Raw genomic sequence first — 22,477 nt, 5'->3', positions numbered from 1 at the left:
ACCATCAGTTTAACGTGTTGGCATGTTAACAATGGGTCATTACTATTGGACAAATTGAACCCGAACTTTGAACTGTCACAACCAATGACTGTAAATAAAGTAGTAAATAACTGCGATTGTTACATTGTTTCATTAACATCCACAAATTATTTTCACAGGAAAAAAGTGAGAATGTCAAAAACTAAACAAAAAGAAAACAAATATCTCCCAGTGAAAAAGTGGTGACACACACGTAGAAGATACAGGGAGATACTAGAGAGTTTGTGGCGATGTGAGCTAATCACGGTGCCTGTGCTTTGCAAAGAAAACTATGTGATCTCTGCAGCGTAGCTAATATGTTACTTCCTGCCTCTGCCTGCTGCACTTGGCTGCTCCACCTCTTGCCTGAATAATGGGGAGGATTTGTTGCTGTTGAGAACACGTCTGTGCAGAGAACCTCTGCACAGATGTATGAAAGGCAGACCCTGGGTAAACTCCGGACTTTACCCGCAGGTCACCTCTGAAAACGGCTTTATATTGCAGCAAGCCACCAGGGCGAGATCACAATGAATTGTCTTTACTTCTGTGAGATGTGATATCGTCCATCTTCATATTATAGCTGTGAGGGTATGGATTTTTCCCCTCACCACGGTGATAAAGCCACAGAGCAGAGCCACCCCCATTCACTACAACTAACACTGCTACTACAGTTGCAAATCAAAGGTGGATGAGAATAATTGGAACAGGTCCCATTCTTAATGCACAGCCAACAGGAGATGATGGACATGGATCGAACTTTGCATCCATCAATGATTTGCTGAAGACAAAACACCATCAAAGCCTCCAGAGGGCCTGATGATTATAAACACTTCCTGACATTAATCATGACATTTATTATAGAGATTAAGATTTATTGCGGTCTTTGGTGAATTAATTCCATGCTTTCATTGTGCTCCAACAAATGGATAGCTCACTCTAGATACAGATGTCAGCAGGCAGCACTGATATCTGTGAAATAGCAGCTAATGTCTGTGAAATTCTGCTCTGGCACTTCTTACAAGAAAAGATTTATATGAGAGTTAGCATTAGTGATGGCCAGCAAGCAGCAGATTACTTTTAAGAAAGATTTTTTAACAACATACATTCAAAATGTAGAATTAATCAAAGCATCCCGGTTAAAATGATGGTGTGTATGGGTAAATCTACTGTGTGTGTGTGTGTGTGTGTGTGTGTGTGTGTGTGTGTGTGTGTGTGTGTGTGTGTGTGTGTGTGTGTGTGTGTGTGTGTGTGTGTGTGTGTGTGTGTGTGTGTGTTTACCTCCTCTACATTAGAGGCAGTCTTGGCTGAGGTCTCCATGAATATGAGGCCGTGTTCTCTGGCAAATGCTTCACCTTCTTCTTTCTTCACCTCTCTCCTCGACTCCAGGTCACTAAAACCACACACTTGTCAGTTGCATAACAAATTCTACCATAACTCATAAAAAGGTTGATGCTAATTACTAATAGATTTATAAGTTAAGTTATGAATAGCTTGAATTTTTCAAGTTTCAAGGTGTTTGTATCAACATTACATATGTGACTATAACTATATATAACTGTTATGTAAACTCTGCTACAGTGTGAGCTGTCATTTACCTGTAAATTTGAATTATCGTGGAACAGTTTTATTTACTTTGAGCATTAGCTGGACCGTTGATCGTCAAATCAAAGGTCGAGCAGGGGGCAGCCATCACTGTGTAATGATCTTACAGAAAAATCTCACCTCTTGTTGCCAATGAGCATGATGACCATATTTGAGTTGGAATGTTGGCGAGCGTCCTCTAACCAGGTCGTCAAGTGGTTGAAGGTGTCCCTTCTGTTGAGACGAGAACAGATTTTTGGTTTCAGTTTGACGGTACTAAAAATAAGACTGAGATATAATCACAGATAAAGCACCTATCTGGTCACAATCTCCAACACGCACATAGATTTGACTTCCTCTTGTAACACAGATGATTAATGCACTTGTTACTTCCTTTTTCAAAATGTACAGCCATTTAGACATGCATTTGTACAAGCAATAACAGTTTTTAGAATTGATTTTTGTACTTTTACTTTTATTCAAAATCTGTGGATGTTTCTGGTTGTGCTTGGAGCCTTATGTCTGAAGGCCACTAGGACGCCCCAACTGCTGATCTTTCCCCTTTTTATTCTAATATACTGTATAGTACAATCAACCCAATGGCAACTAATCTGGAACAATTGTACAGTACCTATACACATATACAAATACACCCAGGGGGTTAAAAACAAGACATCAGTTCCATAAAAATACACTTTAGAGCTGGGCAGCTGGTATGAACACCCTACTGAATACACTACTGATATCATGCATTTATGTCACAGTTGGCATAATGTTATTGCAGCTCACTGAAGTTCAAAGTTGATGACAGTTTGCACTGGCTTCTCCTTGTTCTCATCTTACGTCCCTTAAGCTTGAGGCATTATGTTCACAGTCCCTATGGTGGCCCCAAGAGGTTCTAATTTCCAGTGAGCCCCACAATACGGAGCATGAACTCCATGCTGGCTCTAGTCAACTGACTGTTTACAGATTAGGTCAGAAATAAGAAACGCAGGATTCTTCTTCTGAACATAAATTGGCACAGAAATATATCATCAGGCAAATAGTCTTTTAGCACAGAAGAAGCTGGTTTTTGACCTTATGTTAATGCTGCACAAGAAAGGTCACAGGGTCATTAAAAAAAAATCACTACAAATTAACCTCTGGGGACCAAAGAGATCAATAAGAAATTTTGTGTCAATGCAGGCTGCAGTCATCAATATATTCTGCTTTGGACCACGGTGTCGAATGGCTGGAGTAACTGACCTGCTGTTAGTGTGCTAAAAAAGGGAGAAAGTAAGGTTTCTGAAGCCACAAAGCTTCAACACCTAGTGGAGACTTTCATCCAGGTGGATGTTTATCAGATATCCCAGCAACATGGCTCTAGGGATGTAGGGATGTCAGTTTGTCGGTCGGTTGGACCAACACTTTGCTCCAGATGTTAATGCAATGATGTCAAAGCCTCATAAAACCTCTGCACACCCACACAAGTGTTTTTAAAAACGCTAGCTGGTTGAAAATGGGTGGAACTATAATGGGAATTAATTATGTCATAAATCTGTAAGTACCAATAAGAATGACGACAACATATCCCGTGCAAACGCTATGTGTCCACACCCACGTAGTCCTGGGGAGAGCTCTAATCAGAAACAGCAGGTGTGAAGATGGTTTAATAATCCTTTTCTCCCTCCGGCACCGACATGATTCATTTCTATGCTTTAGAGGGAAATGTCTCAACAATTGTTGGAGGGACGGTAGTAAAGTTTGTATTACATGTTGATGCCCCTCAGGATGAACGGTCATTTTGTTGGTAAACTGACAATCCCATCAACCCCATTTGAACTTCAGTGTAACTTGGTATGTGTGAACATTCTAAGACACAAAACTCAGAAAGCATATATGATGAATACTGTACCTGCTTGACGTCAGATGTTAGCATGCTAGTCCTGATGTTAACATTAGCTCAAAGCACCATTGTGCCCAGGTACATCCTCACTAGCACAGCAGTGAATGATTTTCATACTTATCTTTCTGGAATTGCATTATTATGTCATTCAAAGTATGTTTTTTTAATCAATTATAAATAATATGTCTAAAACACCATGTAATAATATATATATATTAATGTATTCTTTTATAACTGTTATTTTTTCTGTATGTTTTATGTGTTTTTTTTTTATTTGTAAAGCATTTTTGTAACAATGTTTTGGGAGGTGCTCATAAGAATATGCTCAAAACCTATAAGATGAAACTTTCCAAGATACTGGGGGTATATCTTAGTTTTTAGGCTCTGGTCAGGACACAGTCTTATCATTGCATTTTATTTCTCAATGTTCCTCAGCACAACTTGGTTACAGAGTGCCTGTCTGATTGGCCGTTACCTTGTGATGTCATAGACTAGCAGTGCTCCTGCAGCTCCTCTGTAGTAAGACCTGGTGATGGACCGGAACGACTCCTGACCAGCCTGCAGAAACACATACATATATTAATAAACAAAAATTGAAATTTGAATAATTGAAATGACCACGGACGACTGCAGATCCTCTGGTTTTCAGGCTTGATCCTGCTGGAGTGTAACTCCGGCTCAACAGGCCTGATTTGTTAGTCCTGCACTACACTGTCCCACCGGCTCTGCTCATCTATGAGTCCTGGACATGCAGTCTGGTCACATACATGTTCTGTACCAGTCCTGATTATTCAGCAGAGTCCAGCACCATGTTTTCAGTCAGTCAGCTGGGGAGGGGACAGGACAGAGCAGAGCCTGTAACTGGATACAATGGGGTTCTCTCTTTCTTTCTCCATCTCTCTTTCACAAATCCTTTCTTTCTCTCTGCCTGTGTCTACTTTCCCTAGTTACAAACAACATGGCAGATGATGTTAGCTGATGTGTTATTTACCTGTGGCATCAAAAATGACTCGTCAGGTCACCTTGCAAATTGAATCCCTCTTCCTTTATCACTCCTTTATTGCCTTACCTCCACCATCTCTTCTTTGCATTGCCCATCTTTTCATTGTTTTCCTATAAATCCCTAGGTCTCCTCTCTTTGTATCACTCCTTTCACCATCTAGAATTCTTACCACCACCCCCCACCATGTCCATTCATCCGCCGTCTCCGACCGATGTACTGTAACAATGTTGTCTGTGTTTCATCCAAGCCAGAGCAGAAAACAAAACAGCGCTCTATCCTAGCAGCTGCAGCCCTGCACTGCTCTGACCTCAACAAAAAAGCCAGTCAGTCACAAACAGTCTGAATCATTCAGCTAGTCAGTGGAGCAGGCTGCCAGTGCGTCACCAAGGAACTCAGTCTGGTGGTGAGTGAAGCACTCAGTCACTTAGTCAGTTAAAAAGTCAGCCAGGAAGTAAGTCAGCCATTAAAGATCCTCCTCTTGTCTCGGGCAAGTGTATTTTTTTGGGGCAAGTGTAAGAAAAAGATGCTTGTCCCACTGGACAAATTAAAAGTAAACAAACAAATTCAGCACAAAAGGAAAAGGTCAGGGTCATGAACAGGAAAGTAATGGCTCTGATGTAAATAAAAACTATACAATTTGTCACTTCTTAATAATTTAAAAACTAAGTTTATGATTGAAATTTACTGAATGCTTTGTGGACTGTGTAACAACAAGACAATCAGTGAAAATGGAAACCAACCAAAACTAACAATGTCATACTCTAGCCACTTAAATAGGATTGATACATTTAATCATTTACTGTACATGCTGACAGTTTGGATGCCTTTAACTGATTTGTGTATTCTGCATTTGCAAACAAAATAAAAAAGCAAATTGTTAGCCAGATGAGTGATTGTTGTTGCTAGACTAGAGCCATGTAAATGTATTTGTCCAAAGAACAGGTGCCTCTAAAGTGAATGCTGAGCCCTGCTTAGCTAGCAAAAATATTTAAATTAGTCAGCCAGAGGACCAGCCCGTGAAACAAACACCAAGTTAAATGGCTACTGGAACAGTCAGTCTTTCAGGGGGCAGTCAACCAGCCACTAATGCTATTAGTGAATAAATGATAAATAAGGGTGAAAGAGAGGGATCGCTGGGTCTGTCTGCCATCTGGCCTACATGCTTGTGTGTGTCTCTCACACACACACACACACACACACACACACACACACACACACACACACACACACACACACACACACACACACACACACACACACACACACACACACACACACACACACACACACACACACACACACACACACACACACACACTTTGTCAAACTCTTCAGTAGTAGTGGTGTACAATGAGTCCTGTCAGTGAGTGAGTGCTACTGGTTATTATTTTAACAATCTAACATTTAATATCAGCACTGTGAATGTGATTACCCAGCTGCTATGATAGAAACCCTGCAGTAGTCGGAGTTTTGACAAGCACGACCGACATCACTCAGGCCGCCTTGTCTCTCACAGCATTTTTAGTGGAGCGGTGGCTCCACCTGCTGATCATATGGCAAATTGCATGCACACAACACCTTGGAAAGAGAAATTTTCCCTGGGATAAAACTAAAGGCCAAATCATTGCATCTCTATTCACTATATTTGATTGACCTACATGGAAATGTCACAGGGTCAAAGAAAGGCTTTATGAACGTATGGCACGCTGAAGTGCAATATTTATTGTACATGGCAATCTGAACCTTTCTTGATGTGAGAGTAGTTAAAAATTGTCACACTTGCCAAAAACAATATATTGTATTTGCTAATTTGCAACAAATACATAAATAAATAAAAACAAACAAAAAAGTTAGCTGTGTGAGTATTAACTCTTGACCATATTCAATGTGTAGTTTATCCACCACAGTGAAAATGTTATAGGCACTTTAGATGTTTATTTCATATCTATGATTTTGCAGAACTATTATCAGTGACAGGGAAAGCCCAAAAGTCCTGAAATATATTGTATAACCCCCACGAAGCCCTGATTTCAATCATAATCGAGCCGGTCATTAGACAGGAACACAGACTGCTCCAAGGGGCTTGGAACAACTGTGTGTATGTTTACCTGATATTTTTGGGTTGTTTTAAGTGTGGTCACAGAAATTAATCAGTTTGATTGATTGCTAAATGCAATCAATTGATGGTATTATTTGTGACAGCATGCTTACTTAGATTTTTGTGCCTACAACTTTTGCAAAGTAAAGTAAATGGTGATACAGTATCTATGTTGGTATATTATATTGCCTTGCTGCACCAATACAGTGTGTTCTGAAAGGAACAGAAATCAGATTTCAGACATCAGACAGTTTTCGCACTAATAAGACTGTGGCAGCACGCCAATGTTTCATTTGTCCTGCCCAAAATATCACTCATATTGATATTTTGAGTGTGTAAAAACAAATTTGGTACATATTTGGTTCTTATAAAAAAAGGTATCTAACTTTGTTGGAGAGTTTTTATAGTTGAGTTGTTATTGTAGAGCTGTACATAGACTCTTAAACCCTTGCTGTCTTCGTAACTGATCTTTTTATAGTCTTAAATAACTTTTTTCTTGTAATTAACGGTTATTTATTCTACATTTATTCTGATATGTTCTTATCCCTCATTTAGCTTCCTTGTATATTGTACCTGTCTGTGTATGTTTTTGTGTACAAGCTGTAAATAAATAGAGAATAAAGCAAAAAATTATAAACTGACTGAAGGTGAAGTCTAGAAACATGCATGTTTTCATGCAAAGCCTGAATGGCTTACAGAGAGGGCCGGTAAAGACTAAGACAGAAGAACTGGATCTTTCACCATGGTCCACCAGACCGGCAGCCCATAGGGACTTGTCTTGTTACACCTCTTTGTGTACACACCGTCTTGTTTGGTTTTTCCTAAAAAAGGATGAGGCTTTCCTGCCTTTTTTCCACCATGTGGCTGCTTCGGATTTTCATGGAAAAAAGGAGCATTGGCAGCTAAAGATAATAAAAAAAAAACTGACACACTGTTAACCTACATAAACATTTGTATTTGGGCCACTAAATGCCTGTTTACCTATCAAATAGCCTCTAGTTTTTAGACACAGAGACTGACAGAGCAACACCCCCTCCTCTTGTTTGTGTTGAGCTTTTGATTTACATTCATCCCATATGTTACATCTCTGGTCAGACTTTTTAAAGTAGATATGAAAACTATTTGACCTATTTTTATCATTAAGGTCAATTCACTAATAAGAACTGTTCGAACACACTCAATATTTGTGCTGATTGAGTTAAGACCATTGCCCTTTATCAAATTACTTTTAATTTGATGAATTTGAAAAGTACAACAAACCAGAAATTGTGTTACCACCACCTGATTTTCAGTTTTTCAAAATAAAATAATATAAACAATAGTTACCGTATCCCAGATCTGCAGTTTGATCTGTTTGCCATCTATAGTGATCATCCTTGCTCCAAACTCCACACCTAGAAACAAAGACACACAAAAAAGAGTGGCAGTGAGAGTTGTATTCCAACTGCTGGAATAATAAATCTTGTATTTATTAATCTAACAGTTATGTCATGTTGGTCCCCACTGAGATGACATCAATTGTTGTTTGTAGCAGGAAGAAAGTGGAAACTAAATCAGAGGAACTGGTATGTATGTTTAGAGGTATATGAATCATTAGCAATGACCCAAAAATTGTTCACTTGGTCAGCAGCTTGAGGCTAGCTACATATCATTACAGTACAGTACTACTTTATTAACACCAAGACCAGAAAGGAAATAATGTTGTAGCAGCCATTTTGCATATATCACAAAAACAATGAGGTAGAAACAATGCTACATTTTATGAAATTACTAAACAAATACAAAAATATATACATTATATAATATATATAATATAATATATATATACACTGCAAATAGGTTCTGATGTTAACTGCTTTTGAACTAGAAACCTCTGTTTCAATTTATATGAAGATATTTTGTATGGATGTGCGCTCTTACCAATGGTCAGGTCGTGAACTGGCTGAAACCTCTTGTCTGTGAACTGTAGTAATAGACATGACTTCCCCACACCTAAAAAACAAAACAACAACAACATTTAATTAGTGTATAATACAGTGTCTTATAGTACACACAACAGCATGAAAACCACTCCTGATTCATTATCAGAAGGGGCGTCGATAATGCTTCTAACACACGACAGACGCAAAACTGAAAAAACAAACAAAAAGAAAACAAATATCTCACTGTCAAAAGGCTGTGTCACACACGTAGAAGACACCGAAGTAGATGTCAAGAGAGTTTGTGGTGATAACAGCCGACACCAGTGTCTGTGTGTTTTAAAGAAAATCACGTGATCTCCACAGCGGAATAAATATGTCACTTCCTGCCTCTGCAACCGGCTGCTCCACCTCTCGCCTGAATAATGTAGAGGATTTGTTGCTGTTGTGAAAGTCTATGCAGAGAATGTCCCGCTGTGTCTGAAAAGGGCTTTAGTGGGAATTTACAAATACACAATAACAATGATTGCCTTGTCCATATAATTCATTTAAGCTTAATATGGAAATGTTTGAGCCATTATCCAGTTCAAACGAACCTAGCGGGGAGCTTCCACACTACTTTTTGCCAACCTAGTGCGAGTCAGCCAAATTAACTTGAGCTAGCTGTTAGCGAGCAAACTGACCAGCTGGCTTCTTTGTATTTGTGAGGCCACTGTTGGTTTTCCAAAGGGTACTGGTGTATCTGCTCACCATTAACACCACTTTAAAGTATGATTTCATTTGTGAATGCTGCACAGACCCACAGACTCTCAGATGGAATGAGATACAGCCATGTTGTGTCAGGATACATTTCTTTAACTTTCGATGTTTGGCTTATATTGGTTTCACTACTTAAATACAAATGCAGCAGATCATTGGATTACAAATTAGATGATGATTCCTGCAAATTCCACTATGAAGTCAAAACTAATTTCAATCACATTCGGCAATTATGTGGAAATGATGTCTGTAAACAGAATCAACTGATTCTAGCAGCAAACCACTAGATCAAAAACAGTGAGCTGTAATTTCCTTGATAAATGCTAAAACAAACACAGAGGAGTAAGAAACACACTAAACAGGTTTGATGCAGCAGTGGCTGCACTGCAACTGCAATCATTGTCTTTTTCAGCATGTGTAATGCGATTACCAGAAGTGACAAACAATGAGCTATATCTTATCACAGAGGATAAAAAATAAAAATATATAAATGAGACTTATTGGTCAGTGTTCCCCCTTAAAAAGTCCCACACAGGTGATAGAGAAATGCACTTTCCTTGAGAAAAAGTCATTTCCTGGCAACAAAAGAAGTGGGGGATAGAACTAAGACGACAACATGAGTTACACAAAACTTGATTTTACATTTTCTGGCTTCACCTTTTCAAAAGTGAGAATCTGCTTTGTTTCTCTGTTGTGAACTGACAATCCATCCATGTATAAATATATCATTATAGAATTATTATTGAATATTGAGTTTTTGACTGTTTGTCAAACAAACAGTTCTTGGTCTTAGTGGTTGAAAATGACCATTTGATTTGGCAAATTCCACCAGCTGAAGCTGGCTGAACTTAAAGTGCATTGATTTACCAATGATAAAATCAACCTTTGATAAAGTCTGATTTACTTTAATGTACTTTACTGAGATTGAACAAGAAAGACAACTCCAGTGTTTGAGAATATGAAGGACAGGAGAGTAAAGAAGCAAAGAGGATGCTAATGAGACGGCCAGAGATTCAACATGGTGACAGAGAGGGACATGGTCTTCCTCCTCCATAGTTTCCAAGGGTAACCACCGGCAGGCAGTGGCGTTGCTAGGCAGGAATTGCGTGATGATGATCATAAGAGATGGATGGAGGGATGATAAGGAGTGCAGCTAGAAAGAGGTATTTTTCACCTCCATCCAAAATTTTACACTATTAACAGACCATTCCAGCAGAGCGTTACTTCCAATTTCTGAAAATCAGTTATTTTCTTATATACAGCTGCACCTTAACTTACAGGTATCAAAAGATAACTGTAACATGTAGGCTGATTACAGCTCCTATTTACAATAATTTATATTTTTCAGGTAGCCTATTAAGAGATGAACATGCCCACTTCCAGAGCCCAATGTTACATCTTGAAATCAACAATCTAAAACTGAAAATATAGGGTTATTATTAAAGCTTCGAAAAGCTTAAACTATCTTTGTTGATTTTTCTGAAGAAAAATAGTCAAGATGATTAATTGATGATCAAAATGATGTTATTTTGTCCATTCAAGGTCCAATCTTGGGGACCTTGAATGTACCATAGTTTACGGCAATCCATCCAACATTTGTTGAGATACTCTGGACTTGGGCCACTTAAAACACAGTAGTCAGAGGCAAAACATTTGCTTCCAGTGTTTGTTGCCAAAGGAAATGAGGCACAAGAGGAGAACGATTATTTCATGTACTTTTTAGTCAAAGATTTTAAGTTGAAATATCAATGATAACAATTATACAGACATGTACTGGTGCCCAGATACTGAATTGATCTGTATGGGAGAAAGCAATTGTCTGAGTCAATTGATAGAGATTCTCTTGAGTTTTTTCTGCTAGCCCCCAAGTAAAAACTCCTGATAATGTCAGAGTGAGACTATGTGAGAATACAGAACGTATTCAGCATCATGTAAATGGTTGTTTTACCTACTTTTCTTTAATCAGCTACATAGGTTGTGCTGCAGATGTGTCTGAGAGCGGATAAGGCCGATGAGATGATGCACTGCTCACTTACAGCACTAACCTGAAGCTTAGCAAGGTCAGCAAATTGCAATGCAATCCCCAATGAGAAATCTAAAAGGGAGTCTGTCCAGATTAACTGTCCTCCCACAATAACTACTACTGAGGTGTGTTCAAGCAACGCAACTGTGGCTCTGGTACTCCAGCTGCCCAATAACAGTCTGTTAACGGTCCCTGTGGCTAACAGAAGGGAACTCAAAAAATACATCTCTGTGGGACTCCGTGTATCAGAGGTCTAAAACACTGGTGGTGTAATAATCATAGTGTCACCTGCTTGAGTCCTGTTGGGGGAATTTGTAGCATTTCATCTACTCCTCCATCACTCTGACACGGTAACCCTCAAACAGAAATTCATTAAACATGAAGACTAATGACAATATTACCTGGTTTAAAACGCAGTTCGTATAGTTGAGGTCTGTAAGTCTAATGGGCCACACATACCACTCAAGAGGATCAGTTAACATTCCTACAGTGTAGTAAGTTCAACAAACCACACAAAGTACTCACAGAGCAGATTAAGACAGTGGGCAAAACAAACCTACACTTTCCATATGACAAGGAGAAATACTGTGATGAATTAAATCCACTGAAACAATGACTTCAATCTTGCCAAGTTGGCCTTACAAGACACATTTGACAAATGTGTTCAGTTAGAGATCAAACACTTGGCCAGGCTTTAAAGCAAAATGTACATGTAAAAGATCTGAAAATATAACTGATTAGTTGACTGAGAAATAATTTGATAAGTGAAAGGTAAAAAAAAAAAAAAGCATCTGAAATGTGAGAATCTGCAACTACTCATATCATCATAGACTATATATATATATACACACACATACATGACGAAGATATTACATGGGTACTTGGAAATTGTGCTGGGCAGATCTTCAAAGTTATTTTTTAGAAAAAAAGTTTTTGGTGAATTTTTACAGATGTTCAGCACATCCCCACTGGATTATAGGCGAGTGACAGATACCATTGTTAAAAGGTTTCAAATAATTTTAATGTTGATTTGTATTCACCAACATCTTCAGTAAAAAATTGACTTACAAACTTCAGTCCCTTCATAATAACTGCTTCTCCCACTGACCAGTGATCCACCAAAATTGTTAAAAATGGGGTCAAGGCAGAAAGTCTGTGGCCGAACAGGCAGTGTTTCATGGAACAGACTATTTTTGGAGGTTCAGGCATAGAGACTATAATTTCCTCTAGAGTCAGTGAAACTTTCAGCAAATCAGATCTGTGGTGGACAGGCTGGCTTGAGGCCAGTGGCATAAGGGAATATTCAATCCCCACTAATTACCCAGTAGTTTTTTCCTGAATAAATTCAAATGTCTTTTTATTTATTGATGGCATTCAGTAGAGCAGTGATTCCCAACTAGGTGTAGATGTGGGGTATTTTTGCAGTTGCTCAGGAGTACAAGTAGAAAATTGTGAAAAAAACAAACCCACATGTTCAATGTGCATTTAATTAAGGTACAACAAAAAAGTCCTACAGCCAATTATTCAAGTTTATAGCACCCAAACTTGCCAGCCCAAGGCCAAATGACAGCAGGGTACAATCAGCTTCCTATACATTACAGCCCGAGTTCATTGCTCCCAGAGATGCCTGTAGTCTTAAACAATTCAATTAAAAAGATCAACTACATTCAGTCCAGACCACCGACAGGAAGTTCACCAACTGGACTTAATCTGTGAATGTTATATGGGCAGCATATTATACTCCAAGACCACCAAGATGTCCCCATCTGTGCTGCTTTTTAACAAGTGCTTTAGGTTATTGGACTGATAAGTGGTTAAAGGAATTGGACGACCAAAACTTGTTGGATCTGTGATGCTTGATTTCAGTGCAGCGCTCAATGTTGTTGAGAAAAAGCTGCAATTAAGGCGCTGTGGCTTCTTACTGACTGCAGTCTCTTGGATGGAGAGCTGTCCATCTGGGTCAAAGCAAAGCGTTTTCCAGATAGCAAAGTATTCTGTGGAGGCAGCTGCCTTGGCCCACTCCTATATCCACCCACGTTCTGCCCCATGTCGTAGGACCGGCAAAATTAGTAATGTATGCCGTTGACTTAACTGCGCTGCACCTTTATGCAACTAAACAAAGTATTACATAATTAATTAAAATTAATGTTCTGGTTGTGTCGAGGAGAATAAGCTGATTTTGAATGTATCCGAGAAAGAAGTGCATTGTCTTTGTCTCAATAACAATGCTTGGCAGGGACTCTCAATGAACCAACTTACAAAAACTAAAATCGCTCAAATTCAAGTAATAGATAATCGCTTAGCATGGTCAGACCATGGACAGTAAAGATGGCCAATTTGACTGCTCCCCAAATGTGAAGCCAAAGAGGTATAGGTCATAAAACCCACCTCCTCCATGGGATGTGGACCAAACTAAAAAGTCAAAGTATACATTAAATATATTTGTCCCAAAGATAGTTTGTCATTTTGTGTAGTTCCCATCACACTGATGTATGTTCAATTGTCCATCTTTCCAAAAAGATGTTATAAAAATGAGGTGAAACATGATTGACAGCTTAGACTGACTCGTGATTGGTCCGAGTGTGAGTATCGACAGGAATTTGCTACTGAGGCGTCCATCCCTCACATCCAGAATATTTTTGCTTCCTTTTTGGATAGTGGGAGGAAGCGGAGACCTGTTGTCCATTTTTATATTCAGACTTTATCAACATGAAAATTCTCTCTGTTTCACCATTAGACATTAGGGGATAAAGTCCCTAATCTTTCACACCTTGGTTACTCGGTGGTTGTGTGGTCTTGTCCTGAATAGAAAAAAATTATATAAAGTCTGCAGCCACAGAACTCATTACCTACACAATACATCATCATATGGCACCATGACACCAACAGTTATGTTTGTTTTGGTCTTGCAAAAATTAGACTATTTGAAACTCTGCATATGCATTGCTATCTGATATGTTGACTTACTTGACCTAATAACTATGTAATTTTAGTATACCACCAAGGTGTCAGTCAATATCTGTACGTCTATCTGTATGTTTTGTATGCCGTCAGTGCATGTAAGATTTCTATGTGGACCACAGGAAGGTTAGAAACCACTGTAGCTGAGAATAATGGATTTAAAATTATGGATAAAGAATTACGCAGTGTTACCATTGTGAAAACTGTTAGGCTACTTATTTTTGAATGTATATGTTTGTTAAGTTACCAGAAAACAGTGATCATCACAGTGATCATCACAGATGCGAAATTAAGGAATTTTCCACAGCAATTCCAACTAGTACTTTTGGAGCTAGCAAACCAAAACCACAACACGAATCTTTGCACCACATTAACCACATCACTGGTGTGGACACCAGTTGCTATGGTGCAGGTAAGGGTTAGGCTGTGAACTTGAGGGCAACAGAGAGGAGAGCAGGGCCTTTGGAGTGTGTCTGTGAAGCATCTTTTAACAATCAGCATGCACTGGTATGGAGACCAGATGTTGAAACTAGCCTACTGGTCATTTAAAATGAGGATATACCGTTACTTGCTTCAGTAAATCATGACTCAAGATGGGGTACAGAAAGGTACACCCATCTGAAATATGACAAGCCTCCGATAATGAAGCTCAGGTACAAAGTACCAACCATTGAATGCCAACTAGTCTGCAGAATAAGGAGCTGACAGATAAGATTGTAATGTAGATACAAAATAATAAATAATTTTTTGTTATTATTAGAAACATGGACAACAAGTTGTAAAAGGCTGAAACTTTCCACAGCCGCACATCTAAAACAAATGGTGGTAGGACTCCAATGTAACCAAGTCTTCATTTTGCCATTTGCTCTTTTTCTCATTAAAAAGGGAATCCCCATAAATTCACTATAAAAAAAACAATTTACCATGTACAGAAAATCAAAGGTGAAACAACTATTAGTAAACTGCAGATATTAAAAACATCCCAAAACTATTAGTCAAAAATCATCTACTCCGATGTATTATTACATCTAGAGTTTAGCCAATTATAATTCAAATGATTTGTTGGTTACAGCCTCAAAGATTACAAAGGGATTTAGCACCATGTTAGTCAATATTTCATGAACTAAAGTTAAGGAATTAGTTCTGTGTTTAAAAGAACCTGACTGACTGCTTGTGCAGGTTTAAATTACCTTTAGCAAACAATTAGGCTGAAAAGATTATCATCAGAACCAGTTTGCATGATGCAGAGTCACATTTTAACACAGAATAAAAATATAACACAGAATTATGCCCATATGTGCACTCGATAGGCCAGTTTCCTGCCTAATTTGTATGTGTGCTACATGTGTTATTTTCACTGATCTCTTTGTTGAAAGAAATCTTATCATCCAGCAATCATAAGCAAACATCCTCCAACAAAAGTGACTCCCTCAGATATTTGCAGTCCAGCAGCTTTGGCTCTGATCATGTTGGACACAGAAATTACTAAATAGATTTTTCAATCTGTCTGCACACACGCTTTTTGTTGCTCATCTAAAAGAAATGATCTGTAATGTGACTGCAAAGATTCAGTTACAGCTGCAAAAGAAGTGCTTCTTTCCATTTGTGTGGTATATTTTTTAGATTTACTCTTCAATTATATTTCAGTGCATTTCTTGGTCCAATACGATTCAGGTCCAGACAAAACAAAGCACAACATCTGTACATCCTTGCATTTATGATACATACATGTAATATCTGTTTAAGGAGTTATTGTGTTGCTGGTGGAAGTGCTACAGTACAAAATAACAGGGTTTATAATAAGTTTATCCAGCAAAATGTTATGACATTGAGAAGCAGCTGTGACACTTCTGGTCACATACTGACCAGAAGAGTCACAGCGATAAAATGTATCTATGGCTCTGTGTACATGCACACATTCTGTTTATGGTGCTTATCCTCATTTTGATTGGATATTCAGGACTATAATGTTTAGATGATTGAGAAATTTAGTTATTCATATCCCTGTAAAAAATACAAGTAGCGTGGTTACTTAACGGTGTGCTGTTTATGGAGGCACCTGATGTTTAATGTTGCATTGGTTACAACAACTACTGGCAATTTGATGAAAATAAGACTGTCAGAGAACTCTTTGCTCTATTAAAAGTCAACATCACGTTAAGTATTTGGCTTATCCACCTCATTGCCAACAATGGGAGAGTGACAGCAAATATTAAACATGTCCTCCACTTTGGCCGGCATCGTGTTATCACTGCCACCACACAGAACCAGGGCGCAGTGGATTAAGACGCGACTGCTGGGACCGGGTCATCATGATGGGAATTCAGTGACACAGAATAGCGAGAAAATTCCATAAGAGTAGGACATCTGTGTATTGGCGGTGTGTCACAGATTAACCTATTTAATGAAAACGACTGAATCCACACCTGCACAGGTAGTCAGCGATGGTCAGAAACCATGGAGAGATGTATAAATGCCAGTATCCAAGTTACTTACAAATTAATCCAGCTAGTAAAATTGGGTTTCTCAAAACTGGGATAAGGGCTTATCCGGGATGCTGAAATCGACATGACTTTGACATGCTTTAATACAAAAAATGGGAGACTAGTGTGCATGTACACACAGTCATTGGTAGTTAATAACATTGTAAAGCTGAAACTTGATAATACAGTGATCATTTCTACAATATACTAAAGGACCCCTTAAAAACGCTCAGGCCATACTTGGCAAAATACACACAACTTCAATGAACAGCCAACTGCACTGGGTGTTTCTGGTGTGGGCATACATGGACTCAAGTTAGCAACTTGGCTGCAGCTCTCTTCTGTACGCTACTGGAGATAAACAGCAACAGCAGTCAAAACTCTTTCGCAATATCACTGAAGTAAACATGTAACCCACCTGCGATCCCCTAAAAATAAATCCACATACATTCATGTTGTCATCCGTTTCCAAACATGTTCATCAACTTCTGCCACAATATTTGTTCTTGCCCAATTATTCTGTGCTAAAAATGTACGAAAACAAACTGCTTGGAAATGATCACGAGTAGTATTTAAACTAGCATCTCTTCAACTCGAAGCAGCAGTTTGGGTGCTGAGTGCATATTGGAGTTTGTGGTTTGGCTCCATGTGTTGAATCATCCTGACACATTTCTCCCTCCACCTCAAATGACTGCTGTTAATCCTGTCTGTCTGTCTGTCTTCTCTCAAACCAGTGCTACATCACCGTCCACAGCAGCGTTCCAAATGCACCTGCTGCCAGCCTGCACGTTATCGCAGCAGGGCCCTCATCAGGACAGCTAGCTACAAATATACACACATGACAACATGTACTACTGCTCCGCCGGTTTCACACACATTGGCCTAAACCAGGGACACGGGTTTTAAGATAAATACATGATAGAGAAGTCAACGCGGTCCAATTCGTTCACTAGGAATAACTCCCCTACGCCATTACAAGGAATATTGAGAGGCTTTAGCTTGACGTTGTGGCCTTTCCAGGAGGAGCAGCTTAGCTCAAATCAACATTGTTTTTGACGATGCAGCCCCAATAAAAGAAAGGTGGAAGTAATGATTGTCAAAATTGAACGCAGCGCCAATCCGTAGCCGTGACAGCTGTTTCCTACATATTCGGTGAAACAGCAAAATGCTAGCTAGGCAGTTAGCTGGACTTGCTAGCTGTGGCTAACACCCCCACCCCTCGCGCAAACGGACAAAAGGCCCAACATTTATCTGGAAGTGTCAACAACTGCTAACGCCAAAGTGCAATAGGAACTGCGTGTGTCATGGCGCCTGTGTGCAATTTCCCGTCACTGTCACGGCACTTTAGATCCTAAACAAACGGGTTAACGGGGAAGAATTGGGAGCTGTCATCCCTCTCCTCGGCTTTTACCACGTCATTGGACCGACCAACACTGCGGAAATGCTCCGCTGGCTAACTGCTAGCAGCTAGCAGGATGCTGGCCGCCAGGGTGGCGGGCGCTCGCTTCAGCCTTACCCGTGTCTCCGATGATGATGTATTTGAAGAGGTACGCGTACGCCATGGCCCCTGCTTGGTACAGTCAGCTGTCTCGACCGTCACGCTCTCGTTGAACCGACTGTGAACCGTGTGGAGGAGGCAGCTGGATTCTCTCGGTCCGTGTGAGGAAGGAACAATAAACAGCCGAAGCCTCCGCGCTACGTCACAAGGTCCGCCCTCGCCACGCTACAGTATGAGGCCTTCAGGGTACCCTCGGACATTTCAAGTTGTCTTTAAATGCGCCGCTTGTTTTTCTACCCAAAATAAATAAACTGTAGCTAGTTTGTACGACACCTTTTCACACGTAGACTAAAGGCACAATATATCATTTGATAATATAATTATTGTTCGAACTGTTAGCTACATTTGACAAGTATTGTCATAAAATCATTGGGAAACTGTCTGAATTCGTTTTGGCGGCCCCTCGCGGCTGAATTGTTTCCCACACCCCACAACCCATCTGTGAGTGATGTCCGAGCAAAGACTGAGAGCAGAGTGTCAGAGGCTGCTGCTGGGAGGGTCATGTGTTCCTGTAGAGACTCCCTTAATCAACCTCCACCTTTTCCTGCACAGCAAACACATTAAAACACAGAGGGATAAAGTGGCCGGGCTCAGGATAAGATAAGATAATCCTTTATTAGTCCCTCAATGGGGAAATTTGCAATATATCAGCATCAAGAGTCCAAAAAAAGGCATCAGGAAGTAATAAGTAACATGCAATACTTAAGTGTAAGGATAATACTACTTAAGTGTAAGGAATATACAAAAATATAGAAAAATATTAATGGAATAAAGACTAATATATACAGTGTAAAACAAAACAATTATGCACAGTGTGCGAATATGTACAGTGAATAGATTGCTGATGAAGCATTGTATTGCACAGAGAGAATGAATATAGCACAATAAATATTGCACAGTTAAGAGAATAAAATGTTTTCTTTTACCAAATCTGGACTGCTAACTATTTTGGTAAGTAGTAAGCTGTGCTTCTTAAAGGAGAAAACAATAACAACAACAATAACAATAATGATAATAAAAACAATACATTTTATTACATGACGTCGTTCTAGACACCCAAAAACACCTTACAATATATCATAAAAATACACGAATAATTAAAGTAAAACAAGCATTAAAATTGCAAATATCTAACGATTCAACAAATGTAACATAAGAATAGTTAAAAAAATAGAACCAAGGTGAAAACAAGGTAAAGAAGCAAAGACATCTAACAATATATATGTGAACACAAGAGTGTGGCTAAAAGTAAAACCAAAGGTTAAGATCCGATTAGTGAGGGATGGATAAAATGTTGTGTAGATAGGCTCAACTAAACAATGTTTGGAGTTGTGATTTCAACAGTCCAATGTTTGCAGTAGTGCATTACTGTAAGCATGGAACATCTAATCAAATAATTTGAAAAAAAAATAGGGCAACTAGTTAGGCCTAACAATGAGAAAAAAAAACCCAATTGTAATCTATTGTGCTATTTATGTTGCAGTAAATATTGCAGAATCATGAATTCAGTTTAAAGATTGAGGATAAACTTTGTACGTGATTCCCTGTACATAGGAGTTGAGGCTCTCAGGAAATATTCTGACAATGTTGGATTCAGTGTCTCAGAAAACTGCACAGCTGCTCAGCTGAGCTGATTTTTTCTCTCATTTCTCTGCCACATAATGTATTTTTGTCTGACCTGTGTCATATTATTCTATGTAATGTACATCAGCTTTTGAGTCTACTTACAAAACTTCTTTTCTCCATTTCTGTTTTTGTTTTGACGGTATGAAGCTGCCACAACTGTAGCATTTAATTATACCTAACAATTCCCCTGAGGAGACCAACAATGACGTTATCCTGCTGACAGGTTTCGTCTCTGTTCAGTTTGAGGTGAAATGCTTGCTGACAACATGTGATTGAAAGCTTAACAAGGTTCTCTTACTGGTGTTTGCATAGTTGACCTTCATCTTCTCTGCCATGGTTACAGCAGTGTACAAACCCTGCCTTCCATTTCATGTGTCGATCCCTCATCAAAACGGTTTCAGTTATGAAGGCAGTTAGTTTTGTTTTGCAACTTGAGCAAATGTCTCTAAACCAACTGTTACTGTAACTTCCATCTTCTGAGCAAGATGTGACATCAGAAGAGACTTTAACACAATCAGTGTGCAAATAGATGAACATATAGGTTCCCCCAACAAGAACTAATTTCACTCTACTCTATGATTTCTGTGGCATGCATTAGAGATTCTAAACTATGAAAAGTGACCTTGTTAATATATATAAACAAATAATAGAGGTGTAAAACAGCATGCATTTGCTTTGTATATAAAATATTTTCTTCAATGCCACTTGACAGCAGAAAATATAGGTATATATATATATATATAGTGTTAGTGATGGTGACAGAAAGTGTCAGTAGAAACAAATTAAACTTCTCAAGGAGATAAACAGAGGTAATGGTTACAGCACTGAAGGAGCTGTAGTGGCTCATTGTTTCCTAAAGGGGGCGGCAAAGTGCCACATTTTGTTAGATAGGTTATTATGTGATGGCATTGGTCCACTCCCAAGACACCGGCCATTCTAATGCAAAAAGACAATAGATATGCTATATGTCTCATATTCAGAGTAAGTACACGATGAAAACTTGTATCTAATCTGGTTACTAAATCTAATACTTCAAAGACAAGACAAGGGACAATTGCCCTTGTCACAAATTCTACACTCTTTCATTGTGTCAAAGTATAATCAATTTATCTGTAATATCCATTCATCCATTAGACATTGTATATTGTATATTGCTTATTCTTTGAATGATCACTGGGGGCTGGAGACATTTGGGTTACAGTCTCGACAGGTCACCAGTCGGTTGCAGGCTGTTCCAGACACATCATCTGGTGATATTACCTGACCAGCCTTCATTAAACATACCGAAAACAAATGGATGACTCGATGGGTACGTCAGCTGGTTGGTGCAGCTTTTGGTCCAGAGAGAGACAACTCAACTCAACTGTTGCCATGACATTTGTCCTTCATCAGGACGAATTGTAATAACTTTGGTGACACTGAAACTTTTCATCTCGCACCATTATCAGGTCACTGACTACCTGCTGAGGTAGTCAGCTTTGTTTCCGTGCCTGCATTTATCAAACTCCTAAAACTATTACTTCAGACTTTACTCCTCACCAAACACTTCTTTTAACTTAAATAACACCTGGCATTGGTTAAATTTCAATCACTGAGCATCATCATCAGTGACATACTATATTATATATTTTCTCTGACATGCCTAGTCTACCAACAGCAGAATCCCTTGCAGGAGATCATTTCAAATCAAAAAAATTGAATTAAATAAATAAACATGTAAATTAAATTAGTTATTATGATAAATAATAAAGATTATTTAAGAACACACAGTATATGTAGAAAAGCACAGTCTCAGTTTGGCACTACCTATCTGAGCATGCATGTGATCAGTCGTGATCATTTGAGTTAGTCCTAAAACTGTCTTCTGCATTTTGCTGTGTAAGTACGAGGAAGCCATTGCTCACTCAGCCAATAACCCTTTAATACAGTTAAGTTTGTACGTTTGGAGCTCTCTGTCAGAGGGTTGATGAATCTGGGCCCTGTTCTCTGTGTGACTTGCTCAGATGTGGATCACAGACAGAGACTCTGCAGTCCATGTTCTGCTTTTAGATCCACAGTGTGGAAACAGGGGAGCTCACCTGAATTTAGACGGCTCCGAGGACAGTTTCCTGATAAAGAATGTAGGTCAATTAACACAAGCTGCCTGGAGGATAGAAATTGTCAAAGAGAGAAAAAGAGTGAAGGAAGAATAATAGGGACTGTGAACTATTTGTCCCCCTCGATGTTTTCCTGCACATGCTTTTCTACAAAATAGCAAAATACATCTTGTCTTGTTTAATTCAGCCCATGTGGAAGTTGAAGAATGTGAAAGTGTAACAGTGCCTACAGCTTTATAGTCCTCTCAGTGTGTTTTATATACAGTACAGTGTTTGAGAGTTTCGCTGTCCATCTTGAAGTAATCAAGGTTGTAGAACAGTTTGGCCTTTCGCTCTCTCGCCCTGCTGTTTCATGCCTGTTTTCTCAACCACTGCTGTTTCCTACATCCAAGGGTGGATCTGTGGCCTCCAAAAGAAACACTGGCATGATTTTCCTGCCGGCATTCCAGCCAACGGGCTACCAAAAA

The 22,477-nt window shown here is 39.1% G+C and overlaps 1 protein-coding gene across 1 annotated transcript in view; it reads right to left on the bottom strand.

Moving 5' to 3' along the window:
• Positions 1–18,446, bottom strand: part of rab2a (RAB2A, member RAS oncogene family) — a 28,344-nt gene extending 9,898 nt beyond the window's left edge. Inside the window, exons 1-6 of the mRNA XM_035170356.1 lie at positions 18,247–18,446; positions 8,506–8,577; positions 7,912–7,979; positions 3,960–4,042; positions 1,741–1,833; positions 1,297–1,408 (exon numbers count right to left, since the gene is read on the bottom strand). Of these exons, the coding sequence (XP_035026247.1) occupies positions 1,297–1,408; positions 1,741–1,833; positions 3,960–4,042; positions 7,912–7,979; positions 8,506–8,577; positions 18,247–18,292 (474 nt within the window). The 5' untranslated portion in view covers positions 18,293–18,446. The remainder of the gene's footprint in view (positions 1–1,296; positions 1,409–1,740; positions 1,834–3,959; positions 4,043–7,911; positions 7,980–8,505; positions 8,578–18,246) is intronic.
• Positions 18,447–22,477: the final 4,031 nt, after the last annotated feature.

Source organism: Hippoglossus stenolepis, chromosome 11 (assembly GCF_022539355.2).
Source record: "Hippoglossus stenolepis isolate QCI-W04-F060 chromosome 11, HSTE1.2, whole genome shotgun sequence".
In the NCBI taxonomy this organism is placed as follows: domain Eukaryota; kingdom Metazoa; phylum Chordata; class Actinopteri; order Pleuronectiformes; family Pleuronectidae; genus Hippoglossus; species Hippoglossus stenolepis.
The sequence above is the reverse complement of the archived record's forward strand: the minus strand, read 5'-3'. Positions and strand labels throughout refer to the sequence as shown.